At 56.3% G+C, this 18,519-nt stretch overlaps 5 protein-coding genes across 5 annotated transcripts; 2 read left to right on the forward strand and 3 right to left on the reverse strand.

The window, feature by feature from the left end:
- Positions 1–30: 30 nt before the first annotated feature.
- On the forward strand, positions 31–2,046 carry CMQ_7857 (glucose-6-phosphate 1-dehydrogenase; the record flags this gene model as incomplete). The annotated part of the gene is made up of 6 exons (XM_014313497.1): positions 31–44; positions 250–322; positions 393–413; positions 518–862; positions 931–1,870; positions 1,931–2,046. The coding sequence occupies 6 exons, from the start codon at positions 31–33 to the stop codon at positions 2,044–2,046; spliced, it is 1,509 nt and encodes a 502-aa protein (XP_014168972.1).
- Positions 2,047–3,244: 1,198 nt separating this feature from the next.
- On the forward strand, positions 3,245–6,819 carry CMQ_7849 (RNA polymerase 2 holoenzyme mediator complex component; the record flags this gene model as incomplete). Its single annotated transcript, XM_014313489.1, has 3 exons — positions 3,245–4,744; positions 4,795–5,120; positions 5,187–6,819. 3 exons carry the CDS (start codon positions 3,245–3,247, stop codon positions 6,817–6,819), a joined length of 3,459 nt encoding a protein of 1,152 aa, XP_014168964.1.
- Positions 6,820–7,043: 224 nt separating this feature from the next.
- CMQ_7975 (prohibitin-2) lies at positions 7,044–7,967 on the reverse strand (the record flags this gene model as incomplete). The annotated part of the gene is made up of 2 exons (XM_014313615.1): positions 7,044–7,361; positions 7,512–7,967. 2 exons carry the CDS (start codon positions 7,965–7,967, stop codon positions 7,044–7,046), a joined length of 774 nt encoding a protein of 257 aa, XP_014169090.1.
- A 609-nt stretch (positions 7,968–8,576) lies between these two features.
- CMQ_8012 (uncharacterized protein) lies at positions 8,577–11,030 on the reverse strand (the record flags this gene model as incomplete). The annotated part of the gene is made up of 1 exon (XM_014313652.1): positions 8,577–11,030. One exon carries the CDS (start codon positions 11,028–11,030, stop codon positions 8,577–8,579), a length of 2,454 nt encoding a protein of 817 aa, XP_014169127.1.
- A 5,295-nt stretch (positions 11,031–16,325) lies between these two features.
- Positions 16,326–17,657, reverse strand: CMQ_7821 (carbohydrate kinase-like protein; the record flags this gene model as incomplete). The annotated part of the gene is made up of 4 exons (XM_014313461.1): positions 16,326–16,466; positions 16,542–17,297; positions 17,381–17,478; positions 17,540–17,657. 4 exons carry the CDS (start codon positions 17,655–17,657, stop codon positions 16,326–16,328), a joined length of 1,113 nt encoding a protein of 370 aa, XP_014168936.1.
- Between the last annotated feature and the right edge of the window lie 862 nt (positions 17,658–18,519).

Consider the following 18,519-nt stretch of genomic DNA (forward strand, 5'->3'; position numbering starts at 1 on the left):
TACTTCTGTTACAGCGACAATTCCATCACAATGGAGGACACCGGGTACGTACTTCTGCATCTGTTGCTGACACTATACCCCGCTCTACCTTCTTTGTCGTGCCATACTATTTCGACAGCTTGACCGGGTGTATGCCCTCCTATACCTGTCGATGTTATGAACACAGAGGTGCAAGGCGCTCGGGGGTGTTGTTGATATAGAGACCAGTCAATCATGTCACAGGATGCTTGTTCGCTAACTTTCTTGTAGCATGATGGAGCTGAAGGCCGATACCACTATTGTGGTTCTCGGAGCTTCTGGAGATCTGGCGAAGAAGAAGACGGTAAGCCATTCCCAATGCCGTACTCCGGTGGTGGTGTCTCTGGTATGTTGACTAACGTATTGTATTGTAGTACCCGGCTCTGTTTGGTCTTGTAAGTGGCAATGAGCAACCCCCAATCGGCCTCAATTGGCATCCTAATCGGGTCGTACTTTCCAATAAGTATCAACAACTGACTTTGCAACCTAACAAAATCAGTACCGCAACCAATTTCTCCCGAGAAACATCCGAATTGTCGGTTATGCCAGAACCAAAATGGACCACGAGGAATACATTCGGAGAATTCGGTCGTACATCAAAGTCCCGACGAAGGAGCTGGAGCAACAACTTGACGAGTTCTGCTCTCTGTGCACCTACGTTTCTGGCCAATACGACCGTGACGAGTCGTTTCTGCAGCTGAACAGCCACATTGAAGAACTGGAGAAAGACTTTACCGAGGCGCACCGTCTGTTCTACATGGCTCTTCCCCCTAGTGTCTTCACCATTGTTTCCCAGCACCTGAAGAGGTGCTGCTATCCGACCAAAGGCATTGCGCGTGTCATTGTAAGTCTTTGTGGACACTCATTGCTGCGTCCAGCGCGCCATAGTCTGACCGATCTCACCCATTTTAGGTCGAGAAGCCATTTGGCAAGGATCTTGCTAGCTCGCGGGAGCTACAAAAATCTCTGGAGCCTGACTGGAATGAGAAGGAGCTGTTCCGTATTGACCATTATCTGGGCAAGGAGATGGTGAAGAACATTCTTATCCTTCGATTCGCCAACACTTTCTTGGGTGCCACATGGAGCCGGCAGCACATCGACAGCGTCCAGATCTCTTTCAAGGAACCATTCGGCACCGAAGGCCGCGGCGGCTACTTCGACGAGTTTGGCATCATTCGGGATGTCATGCAGAACCATCTTCTCCAAGTTCTTACCCTTCTGGCCATGGAGCGCCCCATCTCGTTCTCTGCCGAGGACATCCGCGACGAAAAGGTCCGTGTTCTTCGTGCGATGCCTGCGATCGAGCCTAAGAATGTCATCATTGGCCAGTACGGAAGATCCCTTGACGGCAGCAAGCCGTCGTACAAGGAGGACGACACTGTGCCGAAGGACTCGCGGTGCCCGACATTTTGTGCGCTTGTTGCTTTCATCAAGAACGAGCGTTGGGACGGTGTTCCTTTCATCATGAAGGCCGGCAAGGCGGTTAACGAACAGAAGACGGAGATTCGGATACAGTTCAAGGATGTGACTTCGGGTATCTTTAAGGACATCCCACGCAACGAGCTTGTCATGCGGATCCAGCCGAACGAAAGTGTCTACGTCAAGATGAATTCGAAGCTTCCGGGTCTCAGCATGCAGACTGTGGTGACCGAGCTTGACCTCACCTACCGCCGACGCTTCTCGGACCTAAAAATTCCTGAGGCGTACGAGTCGCTCATCCTGGACTGCCTCCGCGGTGACCAGTCCAACTTTGTCCGTGATGACGAGCTGGATGCTAGCTGGAGAATCTTCACCCCCCTCCTGCACTACCTCGACGACAACAAGGAGATCGTTCCTATGGAATACCCATACGGTAAGCTAGACGCGAAACAGGGACATATATGGGCGACAATTTGGCTGACTAATGTGACAGGTTCCCGCGGCCCGGCTGTTCTCGATGACTTTACGGCGTCCTATGGATATCGGTTTGCCGATAACGCAGGCTACACGTGGCCGACGACGTCTGCTGCGCAGCCGACAAAGTTGTAAGTGTTCAACCTGTAATGTATATTTGGAAGCAGGAGATTGGAGGGCATTGGAACGAAACGCACCGGAGAGAGCAGGCCGGTTTGGTTGATGGATGGATATATTAAATGACAGATCAATGACGCAGTTGAATTACACAACGCCAAATACATAACGACGCTCAGCTAGTGTGCTGAGTCTAGCTCGCGTACTATAAGATGAGCAATTCCAAACGTCTGTACCTCCTCGGATAATGGCTTATAGAAAGTTGCTAAAATGATGTATCAATAAGCAAGCAGTCGCCACGAGAAAAGGACCCCAGCAGTGCTGTGTACGGCGAGACGAAGATTGTTGACGTCTTGATAAGCCGCTTAGATTGAGACTGACGTATTTCATGTTTTCCTTTCTTTCCGTTTGGGCTTTGACAAGGTTCCTTTGCGTTCTATAATGTCTCTTAAAAGTGGAATCATATTTTCTCTTTTGCGTCCACACATATAGGATTGTACACTACTTTTCGCTCGGCAAAGTATTTGTCACGTAGACGTAGACTTTGCTGGTTTGGGAGTATCGGCTTGAGCTAGCATTGGCGCGGAAATGCAGGTCTGCTGGAGTGGGCGACGCGCCGGGCTAAGTGAGCGTGGTCACGTGCATGGTCACTTACTTTGCAGTTGCCAGCAGAAGCTGAGAAGCCTTGCTTGGTTTTAGCTCACTGGCAAAAGATTTGCTGTTTCCTTGCACTAGTCTCAATCCCCTCGATCGCCCTGTTGCGGACACTCGACGAGTATTAATTTTGGAGTCTTGTTCTCCCTTTCTCGGAGCCTTCTGTCGGACTACTTCCCCTGCCCCTTTATTGCATGCAATCGCCGCTCTGCAGGAGGCACCCTGACGCTTCAGTTGCAACGAGCGCGTCGCGCATACTCACCTGAAAGTAGTCGTCACTACGGCCTGGAACATTGCGAGCCGTTGCATCGTCTTCTTCGTCTCTTTCGCAATCACGACGCCGCCCGAAAAAGGCAAAAGGCCTGAACTTTGTCTTTTCTCGGTATATTTCGCCATAGTGCAGCGGTCCGACAAAGCCGAATCGCATCGACGTGAGGGAAAGCCGCTGTTTCCTTTTTCCCGATTGCATACGACACTGCCCGTGTTTTCGTTTGGACAGCGGCCTTATCGACGAATCCCGACCGGACGATCACGGCCGCTGGGATAGCCGGGGACGACGACGATGGAGAACGGAGGACGGAACGGCGGCGCGCACAGCAACCATGACAGAGACCAGCCGACACAGCAGATGAACGGGGCCAGCAGGCACGCGATGGAGGGCAGTGGCGACGTTGCAGGCAGACAGGCAGAGGCAAACGGACCACTGGCGTCGGTGGGACCTCCACGAATGAACGACCTCCCGGGCGCAATCCAGCATGTGACGGACAATTTTGTGCCGCTGGGATTCCTGATCGGGCGGCTGGCGCAGAAGACACACAACAACCTGCAGGACATGATCCGGGAGCTGGCGCGGAAACCGGTGGCGGGCATGGTGACAAACGGAGTAGATGCGGCGGGACCGGAGGACGGATCGGTGGAGAACGTGGAGAAGAAGAAGAGGCTGCTCGAGTTTGCGCGGAGCGAGCACGCAAACTGGGTCAAGGCACTGGTGATCACGGAATGGAGCAAGAAGGCGACGCAGATTAGCAAGCTGATCGATCTGGAGAATCACATGTTTGAGGAGGAGCTGGTCAAGTACGAGCAGGCGGTGTTCACGATGCTGAACCTGAAGCGGAACCTGAACGCGGCGCGGGTGCCGAGCCCAGACCTGAAGACGGCACTGCAAGTGCTGTCACAGGGCAACGGACCGTGGATGCCGGACCTGGGGTTCATCGAGCCGGCGCCGCTGACGGCAGAGGAGCAGCTGCGGTGGCTGGACGACATCAGCACGCTGCTTTCGCTGCGGTTGAACCTGGACGACTACGACACGATCCCGTACCAGTTCCGGGACTACACGATCCGGTCGGGACGGGCGACGTTTCGGGTGGAGGGCGAGTTTGAGGTGGACGTGACGATTGCGAGCGACGACTTTACGGAGCAGCTCTGGTTTCTGGACCTGCGGTTTCTGTTCACGCCGGCGCCGGCGGACCTGACGGAGGGGCTGCGGACGGCGTTGGAGGACCAGGTGAACGGGGTGCTGGCAGCGGAGGGACTGGCGGGCTGCTACCGGAGCCTGCACGAGTATGTGATGACGCACAAGGTGAACGAGCTGCGGCGGCAGGCGCTGGAGCTGGGACGCGGACGGTGGGTGGAGACGGTGCGGGTGGAGCAGCTCAACCGGGCGATCTCAGTGCAGTACTGGACGTCGCGATACGGCAGCACGGGCCCGAAGAGCTGGATCATCATCGGGGTGCACAGCGGACGGGCAGACACGGCGAAGGAGACGGCAGACGAAGGCGGAGACGAGCAGCAGACGAGCCGACTGGGGCTGCGGTGGTTCCGGGACGGCAAGGAGGTGAAGACGGTGGCGGTAGCGGTGGTGGAAGGCTCGACGGTGTCGGCGGAACGAGTGCTGATGGCGGTGATCGGGCTGCACGTGGAGCATATCCTGACGGGGATGCACGAGCGGCTGGCAGCGAAGCCGCTGTTTGCGACGCGGCGGGCGGCTCTGCGACTGCACATCTCGCAGACAGACCCGGGGGCATCGTTTCTGGAGATGCAGCTGACGCATCGCGACCGGGTGGTTCAGTACGGATGGATCCGGTGACGGGGCTGTTTGCCATGGTGCCGCAGTCGCGGGTCGTGATGCACAACGAGGGCCGGATCAACGCAGGGGCTGGCGGGGGTGCGAGCAGCACGAGGGACCCGATCGAAGAGGGCCTTGCGATGCTGGACAGCGTGCGGTGCGCGTCAGCACAGGAGGATCTGGGGAGGCGGGCCAAGAGCTTTGGCTGGACGACGGTGCGCGGGCTTGTGGTCCGGAGCGAGGAGCTGCGGCAGGTGGTCAACCTACGCGACACGTACCAGGTGCTCTGGCTCAAGCGACAGGACTGGGACGCACAGTGGCACGTGCTGGCGTGTCTGAGCCTCAGCGGCGACCGCTGGTGGCTGGTGAAGTTGTGAGTTGTTTTTCTGTTTTGTTTGCCGTTCTCTGTTCTTGCCATGTTCAACCCTAACCTGTTCAGAGATACGGCCGAGTCGGGAACTCGGATCAAGGCGCACATGTCGCTGCCGCTGGGCACGAATCCGGCAGACCTGGACGACTCGTTCTTCTCGGACCTGACAGTGTTTGCCACCGGCATAGCGGCCCAGTACACGGACATCCAGGAGCTCATCCGGCGCAAGAAGCCGGTGAGGGCGGCCAATGTGTGGAGTGCCAGCGTGGCTCCGCGAGCCAGACTGCCGGCGCTGACCATCCGGCTCTCGGAGCTGCTCAAGTCGTCGCCACAGCAGCAGCAGCAGGGATCACAGACGCTGCAGTTTGGCTTGGGACGACACGCGGCGAACAACATCATGTCGGCGGCGCTGGACGACCGACAACAGCGGCGAAAGACGGCGTGGGCGACAGACTTTGTGCATCTGGTATTCCGGGGCATCGACATGGACCCGGACCAGACGACATGGACGACGGAGCGAGAGCGGCGGATGGGAGTGCTGGCCGAGGCACGGCTGGTGGTGACAGACCGGGCCAAGTTCCGGCTGCTGGGCGGACGGACAGATCACGACGTAGCGTTCAACGGACGGACGGGACAGTTCTGCCTGTATCTGCGGGCGACGGTGGGCCAGTCGGTGATGGACACGCTGGTGAGCCGGCTGCAGGCGATCGAACGGGTGGTCGGGTTTCTGGATGCGATCCGGCGCGAAGCCAGCCGAGGGGTGCGATGCGAGACGGTGACGTTGCGGCGGCTGGTCTTTTCGTACGGCGACGCCGGACAGCGACGATGGACGGTAACGGTGGACCTGGGAGGAGGAGGAGGAGGAGAAAGAAGGGAAGAAAGACGGTCGACAGCACTGAGCAGCAGCGTGCGTCTGCGACTGGAACGAGGATGTCCACACTTGCGCGTGGTGGACTTTCTGGGCCGCGTGGCAGGCGATGCAGCAACGGCTGAGGCGGTGCCATTTTTCCTGACGACGACGCTGGGACTGCATCGGGCGCTGGACCGACTGGAGGACGTGTGGGAGCAGATGCAGCTGCGCAACGTCGGCATGTTGGGCATCTTTCCGCGGGCGCTGGACTGGTTTGTGCTGCGGTTTCTATTTCCGAGTCCGCCACAGGGCCGACTGCGACAGCTGGTGCTGGAGATTCGACTGCGGATGCGCAGTGGCGTCAGTCTGTGGCAGGTGCGTCGGATAGAGGCTGTTTCCGGAGGAGGAGGAGCTGCGGCCGATCCGGCACACGAGGACGATCTGGGCCGGGTGTTGCGCAGCGTGTTTGAGCGTCGGGGTCGCGGGTGGAAGGGGCTGCAGACGGCGGCCGTGGCGAGTCCGTTTGGGAGAGAGGAAGAGGAGGACAGCAGGACGGATGCAAAGGAGGAAAAGATCGACAGCAAGATGGATGCCAAGGTGGACATGAAAGCCGACAAGACCGACAGAACGGACGGCCTCTGCGGCATCGAAGCCTGTCTGGCCGAGATCGATGAGCGCGTGCGGTCGCTGCTGCCGGTGCCATCTGCTCTGCCGGCTGGCATGTCTATGGCACAGCTGCAGCAACGACGGGCTCAAGCGGCTGCACATGCACACCAGCAGGCTCAACAACAGCAACAACAGCAACAGCAGCAACAGGCTCACCAGCAGGCGCAGACGGCCCGGATGGGATAGAGGTGCACACGGCCTGGAGGGGTAGAGAAACAGGACTGACGAGACTGACGATTGGAGACACTGCTTTTTGTACGCGATTCAGGACATTCGACGGTTGGGCTCACATATTGCATATACCCACGCAGCGCATTTTCTACTAATACATTTTATGAGTTGAGTTCACGTGATCTGCGGTGACGGGCCATCTGTCCTTGCCGTTCCGCCAGTCGTAAACGTGCTGCCTCCTACTTCTGCTCGGCCTCGTCAAAGACGTTGAGCCCGAGACCCTCGGCGTCCAGCAGCAGCCGGTTCTTGCCGGCCTCCTGCAGCGACTGCGCAATGGCCCGGGCGTTCTCGATCTTCTTGAGCTCGACGTAGGCCTTGCTCTTCTTGATGGCCTCGCCGATCAGCTCGGCCGATCGCGCCTCTCCCTGGGCCTTGACCACCATGGCCTGCTTCTCCTGGCGTGCCTTGTCGACGACAAAGGCGGCCCGCTGCGCGTCCTGCTGGGCCACCTGCTTGGCCTCGACGGCGGCCGTGAACTCGGGCGAGAAGGCGAGGTGCTGTGACGTTAGTTTTTGTCTTTTCTTCTTTCTTTCTTTCTTTCTTTCTTTCTTTCTTTCTTTCTTTTTCTTTCTTTTTTTTCTTTTTTTCTTTCTTTCATTCTTCTCTTCTCTTTATTTCCTTGTCAAACATCTTTTCCTTCCACTCACCGTCAAGGAGACATCGTCCAGCAAGATGTTGAACCGGGCCGCCCGCCGTGCCAGGTTCTCGCGCACCAGCCGGGCCACCATCTCGCGCTGTGTGATCAGCTGGCTGGCATTGAACTGGGCCACCACGCTCTTCAGCACCTCGTTCACAATCGACGGCAGCACGCGCTCGTCATAGTCCGTCCCCAGCGTGCGGTAGATCTGCGGCAGTGCCGGCACGTCTGGTCGCGAGAGCACGCGGCACGTGATGTTGACCATCTGCAGGTCCTTGGTCCCCGTCAGCGACGACACGTTGCGCGGCCGTGCTCGCACGTCGTAGATCACCGGCGACTCGAACCAGGGCACCAGAAAGTGCGTGCCCTCCGCGTAAATCTCCCGCGAAACGCCCGTCGTCCGTCGGTACTTGATCGCCCGGTGTCCGCCGTCCACGTTGAAGAGCCCGTTCTGCACCACCCACATCCCGCCGCCCACTACCACCAGCGACGCCACCAGACTCCCCAGGCCTCGCGGCGTCCCCGGCGGCATCCCCCCGCCGCCGCCCCGCCGGCTGTTCAGCGCCATCTGCTGCAGCCGTCGCACGTAGTCGTCCATCGGTCCCCGGCCTGCCATTGCAAAGATGTCGGGTGTATGTGTGCTGTCTGAGTGTCTGAGTGTCTGTGTGCTTCTGCGAGATTGCGTCGAATAGCAAGGATGACCAGGTAGCGTCCTCGAAGACGTTCTCGTTCTCGACAATCGTACACTGACGAAGCTTACCGAATCTCCTCTTTTTTTTCTGCTCACCATTATTACGACACTGACGGTGCCTCGCCACCGCTCTGATTGGCGGGGATATTGTGGCTTGACCCACCAAGTGTGGCGGATATAACATGACTCCGTACTCCCGTACTGCACATCTGAAAGTGACTATTCGTATGAAAAACAATGCACGTATAAGCATTACTCTGTGCTCCGTATAGCCATGATCATGGTCTCATTATTCACCTCCGACTACTTAAACTTCAGCCCAGTCCCCATTAGAAAAAACTCCAAACTCTCTTGCTCATCAAGACAAAAAAAAAAGAGAAGCTGTCAAGCTTGAACGGCCACATCCGCTGCCAACCTTTCGGTTGGTGATGGGCCACACCTTTTCTCCACGCCCAGAGCTGCTGCCAGAAAATCATCCGCCAGTCCAGGCACCGCCCGTAGCATGTCCAGCTGTTTTTGCCGCTGCTGCATCGTGTGAAAGTCAAGGATTCGGCCCACAAGCTTCTCCACGTCACCATACAGCGCATCCAAATTGTCGTCCTCATTTTCGGGACCTCCACTTCCAGCTGCCATATCCTCTCCTGTTCCCTTTCGCCGGTATGCCACGAAGACGATGCCACGGTTGTTAGGTTTGCTGCTACTGCTGTGCGCCATCCGCGTTGGCCGCGGAGTGGCACTACCGCTGTCGCCGTCCGAGTCTTCCCGGTCGTCCTGCTCCGTATCAGCGTCGCAGTCCTCTGCCGACGGCCGCCGATAGTATGCGCCCCTCCGCTCAAGCTGCTCGTGTCGTCGCTTGCTGTTTGCCACCACAGGCACATGACCTTGGTAGAACGCACAGCCATACCCCATCGAGAACTCGCTCACCCGCGCATTGGACTCGTTGAAGCGTAGCCATCGCTTCGTATTAAGCATCCGTGCGTGTGTCGGAGCCGACAGACTGTACGGTGCTTTCACCGTCGCTAACCCATACGCTGCCAGGAGCTGTGCTTCCAGGCCAGACTGCGGTCCCATTGGCGCCGGACTGCCCGGGCCCACACTCTCCGTGGCTGATGATCGCACCGTGTCGTTGCTGCCCGTTGTCCGAACGCTGCTGCAACTGCTGTGATTACTCATCCGGCTGGCTCGGCTGTTGGAACGCGCCATTCGCTTTGCCAAGCCAGAAGACGAAACGGACGACGGCGGTGACATTGGGAACGGTGTCTGGCCATCGGCCGTGCTTGCCATTGCTCCATCCAGAATGGCCATGTTCTTCGGCCAGATGGTGGCAATGTAGGCCAGGTCAAACTTGTAGTGCGACGCAATGCGGGCAATCTCAACAGCCGTTGACATGCGTAGCTGACACGCCGGCGTCTGGGCACCGCTTGGAGACTTGGGACTTGCTGCCCTCTCGCCCAGGACCATCGTCGGGATGGGCAGAGGCAAAGGCAGTGGTGGAGCCTGGAACGACGGTGGCTTCGACGGCGGCGCCTCGCGGAAAAACCTTCTGCTTCGCAAAATAAGGGGCGGCGAAACCGAAGCGGGTGGCCTTTGAGGTTCTGATGTTGCCAATGCTGACTGCGTGGGTTTGTGTCTGCTCTGCAGGGGCGTCGCCGGCTCTTTATTGGCCGTCTTTGCTTCCTTTGCTGCAGATGCCACTGTCTGGATAGCCGACTCCGACTCGGCAATGTCCTCATCGCTCAGCGAGAGAAATTCGCCCAGGTTCGGCTCCTTGAGCACCGAGCCAGCAGACAGCGGCGCGCGCTCAACCGGGAGCTGCCGGTTGATGCGCAAAGAGTCTGGACGATGAGCCATCTGGCTTATCCGCCGTGCTACTGGCGGCCATGTTAAAGACGGCTCGACATCAGCGCCTGAGGAAGCCTGTTCCAGGACGACAGAACAGACAGAGTCACGCTGCAAGAGCGGCCTCTCCATGTAGTCTTCGTCCTCCTGCCATGTTGCTGTTGGTGTCGAGATGCTCGTTGCAGGCATCTTCGGAGATGATACTGGCGTTGGTTGACCAGCGATAGTGGATACCGACGACTGCACTGTTGGAAGGTGGTAGATGACCGTGCTCGGCGACACCGGCCGCCTGTCCATGTACGCTATCTCGTCACGATCCGAAGGCGGTGGTGTGTCGGCGGTTGACTGAAAGGAGTAAGACTGCAAGTCCTGGAACTCGCCCAGCTGAAGTTTCATCTGTGGAGGCAATTGTGCCCTATATAGTACGGGAGACGTCGACCGGAGCGTAGTGGTTGGGCTGATCTCGTCAGAGCTCGTTGTCGTGGCGGCAGAGAGTCGCGACAGCATTGGCTGCATGCCACGCAGCGTTGCAATGGACACCTTTCGCCGCTCTCTCAAAGACGCTGACCTCTGCGGGGTGGGCGGGCAGGAGTTGGAAGCGCAGATGCTACCGTCTCTGGAGACCGCAATAGTTATGCTTGATGCTGATGGAGCAAATGCCGCGTCCACAGAACGGAACCGCCCGTATGGGTTGAAGTCACCGTCCTGTTCGCTCACGGTCGACAATGCTGTATTGGGCCTGGCCTGTCCGCGACCAGCGGTGGACGGGCGAGAATTGGGACCGGAATCATCCCTCGGAATCATCCTAATCGCCTTGGGACAAATGAATGAAGGCCGCGGGAAACCCCTTCCTATGCACGCGGCCGGTGCCGCATAAGCTGGGCTAACCAACACATGGGCGTTGCCTTTTGTCCTATCGGCTCCCGCAGAAGGTCGGCTTGCCGCATGCTTCTTCCTAGAGAACAGGCGTTCCAGCCTGTCCAAACCGCTTATCGGCATTTCGACGAACGAAGGATGGGATAATGGGTAATCTGGTAGGCTTTGTGTCAGTTGCATGAGTTCTTGTGTTGATGATGAGCCTCGTGTCTCCTAGTATCTGGTCTCTTACGAGCAGTATGGTGATAAGACAGTCTTTCTTCTGTGCCCCCTGATGGTCATCTCCTCTGTGCTCTCAACTTTGCAGGACTTCCTTCAGTGGGAGTGGGGAAAGAGGATTCAGCACCGGGAGCAACAAGAAAGAATGCATGTGTACACTTACAAAAAATTCCAGAAAGAGAGACCGGACACACGGCCGAGAACTGTTGCACGCAAAGACGGTTCACGGCAATAAGCCCAACAAGGTTCTAGCTTGTGTCTAATTAATCGAAATGGGCAGAACGAGCTGTTATGCTTACGGTCTCAGCAAGCGGTGATTGGCGGAGAATGAAACAGCAGGACGACGGAAGAAGCCACGAAGTATCCGCAGGCAAACACGGATGCACACAGGTAACAATAGGCTTCGTTCTCGAACGTGGAAGACAAATGAAAAGATCGCACTCGGTAGCGTGCTAAAGGCGTGGCGGGTACGAAGTATGATGCACCCAAAGGATACAAATGAGCGATAGGGACAAGGGAAAGCAGAAACGAGAGCTGGCTGTGCGTGGAATGCTAGAATGCGTATCCAGTCCAGTCCGATAAAGGGGTGCCCATGGGGAAGAAGGTTGCGTCAGTAGGCCTCGTAGATGCTGGGATCTGAGATCTGAGTTTGCGAGATATGGGATATGGATCCTGGCTCTGTGGATTACGAGGGCACCCGACTGGTGTAGCTTGAAACAAAATTGACGGGTAGTAGAAGCAAAGTGCAGCAAGAAAACGTGCGACAAGGCGGCCTGAGTAGACTCAAAAATATATTCGACAGGAAGATGGCTGTGGACGTCGGGTAGGGCCTGGGTCTGAGATGACTGCTCCAATGGTGACGGCGGTGGGATATCCTGCAGTACCACGTAGTCAAGCGAGATGTGGCTGTCGTCTGCGTGGGAATCTCGCGTGGATGTCTATCTTTTCCTTTTTTGTCACGTATAGATAGCCGTGATCTGGGAGTCAAAGATAGAAAAGGTGCACAAATTGTGCACTTGATGGACGGACAAAAGGCGTTGATATACAAACGCAAGACAAGACGGGGGGGTTTTGGGTTGCACGCGTGTAGGTACCGGCCGAGTAGAGGAATCCGAACGGAAAGGGATGGCGAGGGAGGAGAGAGGGATGGGGTAGAAAATAGCAAGGGATCGCGGTGAGACAGGTTCACAGCTGTGATTAGAGACTAGAAGCGAGGGACGAGAGACGTGAGACTTTTGTTTCTTTATTTTTTTTCGGAGGCGAGTAAAATTGGGTCAGAGACCCAAGAGCCAGATTTAGTCAAGGGAAAGGATACTTAGGCGATGAGAGACCGAAAGGGAGTTGCATGAGGAATGGAGTGGTGTGGGCTTGACGTGAAGCTGACAGGGAACGACTTCCTAATGGGGCAGACGGATGTGGAGGAGGGGGCCGAGAGGGTTCGCGAGAAAGTGAGAGAGCGAGCATGACAGATGCACGAGTAAAAAGGGCCGGAGTAGGGCAATGGCCGGCGGGATATCGTCAAGCAGGGGTGGTGTTTTAGGGAGGGAAGACGAGGAGGGGGTCGATTGTGTTTTTCTATTTTTGCTGGTCCCAAGCAGTCGTTATGTCGTGGCTGTGAGCTGTGCAGTTCCGGTTGTTTCTTTACATGCAACGTGTCTCCATACCGGTCCAAGGATGTCTCATGAAGAAGAAGAGGCCAAAACGAGGGGGAATTAAGCAGATTCTAGAATATCGGAGGCTTGTCTGAGGAACAGCTAAGGAGGATGTGACAGATGGGTGTAGAAACTGACATTTCAAGAGTGTCCTGACCAGGCTAGAGAGGGATGCAATAGGATGGGATGGGGCCAGATCATATGCACTTTGACCATGTGAGAGGTCATTACGACAAAAAAGCAGCTCCTCGGGGACGTGATCTGTGAAAGGACCCGTGTTTTCGCCTACGCATTGACATCTTACACGACAGGCAGGTACGATGCTCAGACCGCGCCTTCCGTGGTCAGGTGAGCAGAAAGTGGCAGGCGCGAAAAGGAAAGCGGAAGGTTGAGAAGAAAAAAACGCATACTCGGTTGTTCTTTTCTAAAGGAAGCCGGGGCCAGCTCCACTGAAGGATGGAGGTGGCAGGTGAGGCCTTTGGGACGGGGCGTGAGAACTGACCGCACACAATGGATGCGGAGCCAGGCCAGGGAGACAGCCCCTGTATGTGTGGCAGCGGTCAAGCGGGACGAACGACAGACGGGAAAGCGACCGGAAGTATGGACAAGTAGGGGTCAGGCCGCGCCGTTCTTTATCTTGGCAGGATGGGTGTGAGAAGGGAGCGTGCAAACTTGCAAGTGGCCTGCAGAAGTGGCAGATGGAACGCGCGTGTAGACTGAGCAGGACAGTATGTTCCGTCTAGACAAGACGATTCAGTACGGCGTACGATGTACGAGCGAAGAGAAGACGGAATTACTCTTAACTCACTCGTAGTAGGAGGACCATGCAAGGAAGTGGACACTGTCTTGGAACGATCTATGCCACTGCACGCTAGCTGTGAATCTCAACGACGGCCTCAAGAGACTACTCCGTACGGAGAGTGGCTAATGGCAGGAGAGGAGGGCCGAGACGATCGACTGGGCTGGCTTTGGCTGCAGCACGGCCAAAGCACCCGAAGGGGCACTGGCGAGCCTGCCGGAGGGCCGTGTCAGCGTCTGTGTGTCTGCATCTGTCAGCCGCACTACAGGTGCCCTATATGCAAATTGGCAGAGCAGTTGGAGGTCCGAAAAGCCCGTCAGAGCGGCTCCCTAATACGAGTACACAGTACTATGTAGACGTAGACTGCGAACACCCACTCGCCAGGACCTGCCTCGTTCGCGTCAAAAGCAGCGGTGGACACAAATCCAAAATAGCCGCCAGCGAGAGCCGGGTGGAGAAGTTGGTCTGTAAATGGGGAGATCCGGTACGTGGTAACCGGTACGCAGCCGGCTGTCGCTCATCGTGACGGTTAAGGTGCTCGTATCGCCACTAACATTGCCCGCTAAATGGGATAAATACGCTGCTAGCCTACGGAAGCAGGGCGGGCCCGCAGGGAAAATATAGTAGAACCGGGTTGGTGGAGCCCTATATTACTCCGTAGAGAGAGAGGGAAAAATCGGGCGAAAAGCCAGGGCGCTGGCCAGCCTAGTGCCCTACGAAACATCTAGACCCTGCGTTTATGGGGCGGCTATCTTCCCTATTGGGTACTTGCGTAAGCCGGTGGAAGAATCAACCGGGAGATGATGCCTGTCGAGACCGCAAGAACTGCACGCGCGGAGGGGCGTGGCGATAGCTGTGTTACCAGATTGTAGCCGGAACGTTTATGCAATATATCTTACGAGGCACGCCGAGAGAACCGCATCTCGCTCCTACACCGATGACAGCCATGCCTTTGCATCCCGCCGGAAGGTGAAGGGCAGACACGAGACTCTTGCATGTGGTCAGGAACATTTCTCCTTTTCTCTGCTTCGGTTCTGGTGAACGTTTCTTTTTTTTTCTTTTTTTTTTCACTGCCTCGTGTCAGAGCACTCCCTGCTTTCTTCTTTCCCTCGGTGTCCGTCCGAGATGCAGTCATTATGATGCCGAGCAGCGAGCCTACCTTTGCGCCAAGCTGCTGGCGCATGTATTGCGTGCATGGGGCCTCCCAAGGAGACGTTGGGACGTTAGGACGTGGAGACACTGGTGCTCAATCAGTCCCACAGACAAGAGCAGGACAAAAGGCAAACCGAGATGATTGAGCCGGGCTGTCTTTGTGCGGTTGCATTGGCCCTGACCGGTCTGCTGTACCGAAAAGCATCATATCGCTACTACGGCACATCCACAGGCATCGTACCTGACATGAGAGTGGGCCATTGCGACGTCTGGGTCTCGATTGTCTGTTTGGGGGGGCAGGACGGAGCATTACTCAGATGGGATGCTCGTATACTGCCCCAAACGGCACCTGCAGCCGTTCGGTCCACCAGCCCTCCAGATGAAGGACAACGAAACAATTGCTGTTTCGAGTCAAGCTGAATAATTGCAAGTTTGCATCCGAGTACGGTACTTACCAAATCGCAAGCCACGAATAGGAAAAAAGCAGCAGCAAGTGCCGGGGAGAAAGAAGAAGAGCTATACGAAAATTCAGTCACCCCAAAATGAAGCAGGAAGCAAGTTGTTCCATGTATCATACGACATATTCGTAATGGTATCTTCTTACGGAAACCTTGAGCAAAAGAGAAAAGAAGCCAGGGCAGTGCATTAGAGCAGAAAAAACGGCTGCAAGCCACGATTCCTACAGGTTGGTAAAATCTTGCACAATGCGGTAGATTGCGGGAAAAACACGAAAAGAAAATTCAGACTCGATATCCACTCGACGCTGTTGGCAGGATTTCTTATTCCCCGGCCCTGCCTCTGCCTAAGGAGGTGGTCTGATGCTTTTGATCACCGCGTCTTCGGCTAAGAGGATGTCGTGGGTCTCCAGACAGAACTGGACACTGCATCCTGTTAGGCAAAAGGTGGGGCCCAGATCAATCCCCAGGAGCCAATCCCCAGACGTGCTGGATCTCGGCCACATTATCTGCCTCAGCGAAGGGGGACAACGCAAGGGAGCGACGATTGACGGTCGCGTGTTGCGACATTGTCAGAGTGCAAGTGGCCGCGAGCACCAATGAGAGGTTGCACGGGTCAATTGGGTTGCATTGGAAAAGTAGCAACAACAGGCGTCTTGCCCCTTGCATCCGGCTAGCTGATTAATGTTAATGTTAAAACCAATAGCCGTCGTTATCCGGGGTATCGTCTCCGTAGTTCGCACTCCTTAGTCGTCCTCAAGCTGCTGTCAGACGCCGAAGTATCCTCGCTTGCAGTCAGGTCCCAATCAGGCAGAAGTTGGCGAGATCACCTCGCCTGTGTCTTTCCCTGGCAACTGGACTAATGGATCACCTGGACACATCCATGTGCGCAATGCATGAGGCATGCTCTGCAAAACGGTCGCAGTAGGCCGCCGTTTGAAATGCGGTCAAAGGCTCAGGTGGCGCACGGCAGAGACATTGCACAAACACAGCCCGCATGTATCTTATCTTGCAGTGTCCATGTTTCGGTTATCCCCAACTCTGTAACGTTTCGAGCTATAGGCCGTGTTCAGACATACGCCAGTGGCATTCGTATGGCTGGCTGGCATGTCGGTAGGCTCGGCAACCGGCGTTCCCTTGATCAAAGTTTTGCTTCGTCTTCTGCCACCGGCTTGTCTTCCTCGCCTCCGAAAAGATTGAGAAACGCCGTGTGGACCTCGTCCGTCAAGTCGCTAGCCTGCAAGCTGCGTCCCATCTTTGCAAATGCCAGCCGTGAACATTCCTGTTGCGGAAATTAGCATGAAGATGTCGAAGCCCACTTCTCTCTCCCAAAAACGCATTGCTGAATGAGGCTCACTCGTGTAATGGCACTGCCGCCAAAGGTTGCCAGGAGAACCGATTCCTGCTCTCCCAACTGGGTCTTACTACCCGCGCCCTCCTCCTCCCAGAGCCCGTCGAGGTAGGCTTTCCGCCATGCCAAGAAGGTGGCGATAGCTCCCGTCAACGTGTCGCCCTGGCCGCCGCTGCGTTTGCGGCCACCAGACAGGTCTGAGACCATGGTCGACGAGGGTGTACCAGACGTGATGACGTCAACGCTGCCCTTTTGTACAATAGTGACGCCCCCGAGGATGCGGGCGAGCCGAGCTGCCCTATCGGTGGACGTCGTCTGGGCGGATCCATCCTTGCTCTCGCCGCCGTCCTCCTCCCCCAAGCTCTTCTCCAGCCGGCCAAACTCGACAATGTTGGGCGTTAGAACTGCCAGCGAGTAGCCCCGCACCAGCGCCGGCCGGCTCTGCACCAGCCGCAGGGCGTCTGCGTCCAGCACGAGCGGCAGGCCGCAGTTGCGCGCCGCAGCCACGATACGGGCTGCTGTAGCCTGCATGAGCGGGTCGCGGCCCAGCCCAGGGCCGACAACGAGCACATGCAGTCGTGGCAACATCTGCGCGATGACGCGGGCGCTGATGACGTCCGCCTGTCTGCCAGTCTCCTCGTCGCTGGGAGCTGTCGCAGTGCTGGTGGCATCGGCCGACTGTTGCATGAGCGGATGCACCATCAGGTTCGGCGAATACGTTTTGATGACGGCCGCCGCCGCCGGCGTGCAGATGATGTGGGACTGCACGAGAGCAAGACGTCAGCAGACAAAACAGAAAGATATCGTGCAGGAGACGTATGGTATCAGGCCTGTGCCAAGCTCACCATGTCACAGCCCAGACGTGCGCTCGCCATGGCCGAAAAGTACGGCGCGCCCGTGTAGTCTTCGCTGCCGCCGATGACACCGACACGGCCCAGCTGGCCTGTTGGTTTCCGAGTCAGCCTCTTGCAACACCCTATATTCTCTGTCTGCAATCTTCCCACCCTTGTGAAATCGTTCTAGCATTGGCGGCACCATTTTGCGCGCCCGCGAAAGGATCTCGCGAGTGATCAAGGACATCTCGGACGGGGGCGACGGTCGTGGCGAGGCTGCAGAAGACATTGCTTCGTAAGAGGGAATGCGCAAAGTAGAGGTCGTAGCCGGTCGACTTCTCGCTTAGTGGTCCCGCTGCTGGCGTCTATTATGGATGTATACCGTGAATTGCGCATGGGAACACGGACGACGTTGTCACAGCTATCGGGCTGTCGAGACTGCCGAGATTGTCAAAACTACACCAACTTTGTAAACGACGACAAGGCTTTTATGGGAACCTGTAGATGCAAACAATATATCCGGCTACGTTATAATAGAGAAAAAAGACACCCCGGACACATCTGGAAGGTGCAACCTGCTGATTTTCCGGATGAATTTACTGAAGTGGCCGATGTTCGGATGATGTCAGAAAAGCGGAGTTTCGGGAGTAAGGATCCACGTGACATCCATCACCACCGTTTGGCGATACGTACGAGTAGAAGCACGCCTGAGCATTGCCTGAGCATCGCGAACATTACTAGTTAGTTTAACGCAAATATTCTTTCGAAGGTCTCCCTACAGGATGCAGAGGAGGAGGTCTGGGCGGATCTAAAAGAGGGAGGACACAGCAGCGTAAGTGATATCGTGTGGTACTAACGGGTCTATTCTGTTATGCGCACTATGGGGTACATTTCCTACCCAGAACGTTTTTATTGGATCGCATTACTCCTAATAGCATAAAACTAACAGGGCACGATTGCTCTATCGTTCTTCTTTATGTGGCCATTCATGTCTCCTAGTTTCGGGTGTCGCGATATTCTCTTTAGGGACCTTCACTCTTTGCCGCCGTCGTAGTAGGTCTGTTGAACATAATGTATGGTAGGCGGCATTATCATTTGTCGTAGCAAACGTGTGGTCGGGTTAATGATCAGCGGACAACACTAGTCAGGGA

This window comes from Grosmannia clavigera (assembly GCF_000143105.1).
Source record: "Grosmannia clavigera kw1407 unplaced genomic scaffold GCSC_82, whole genome shotgun sequence".
Lineage (NCBI taxonomy): Eukaryota > Fungi > Ascomycota > Sordariomycetes > Ophiostomatales > Ophiostomataceae > Leptographium > Leptographium clavigerum.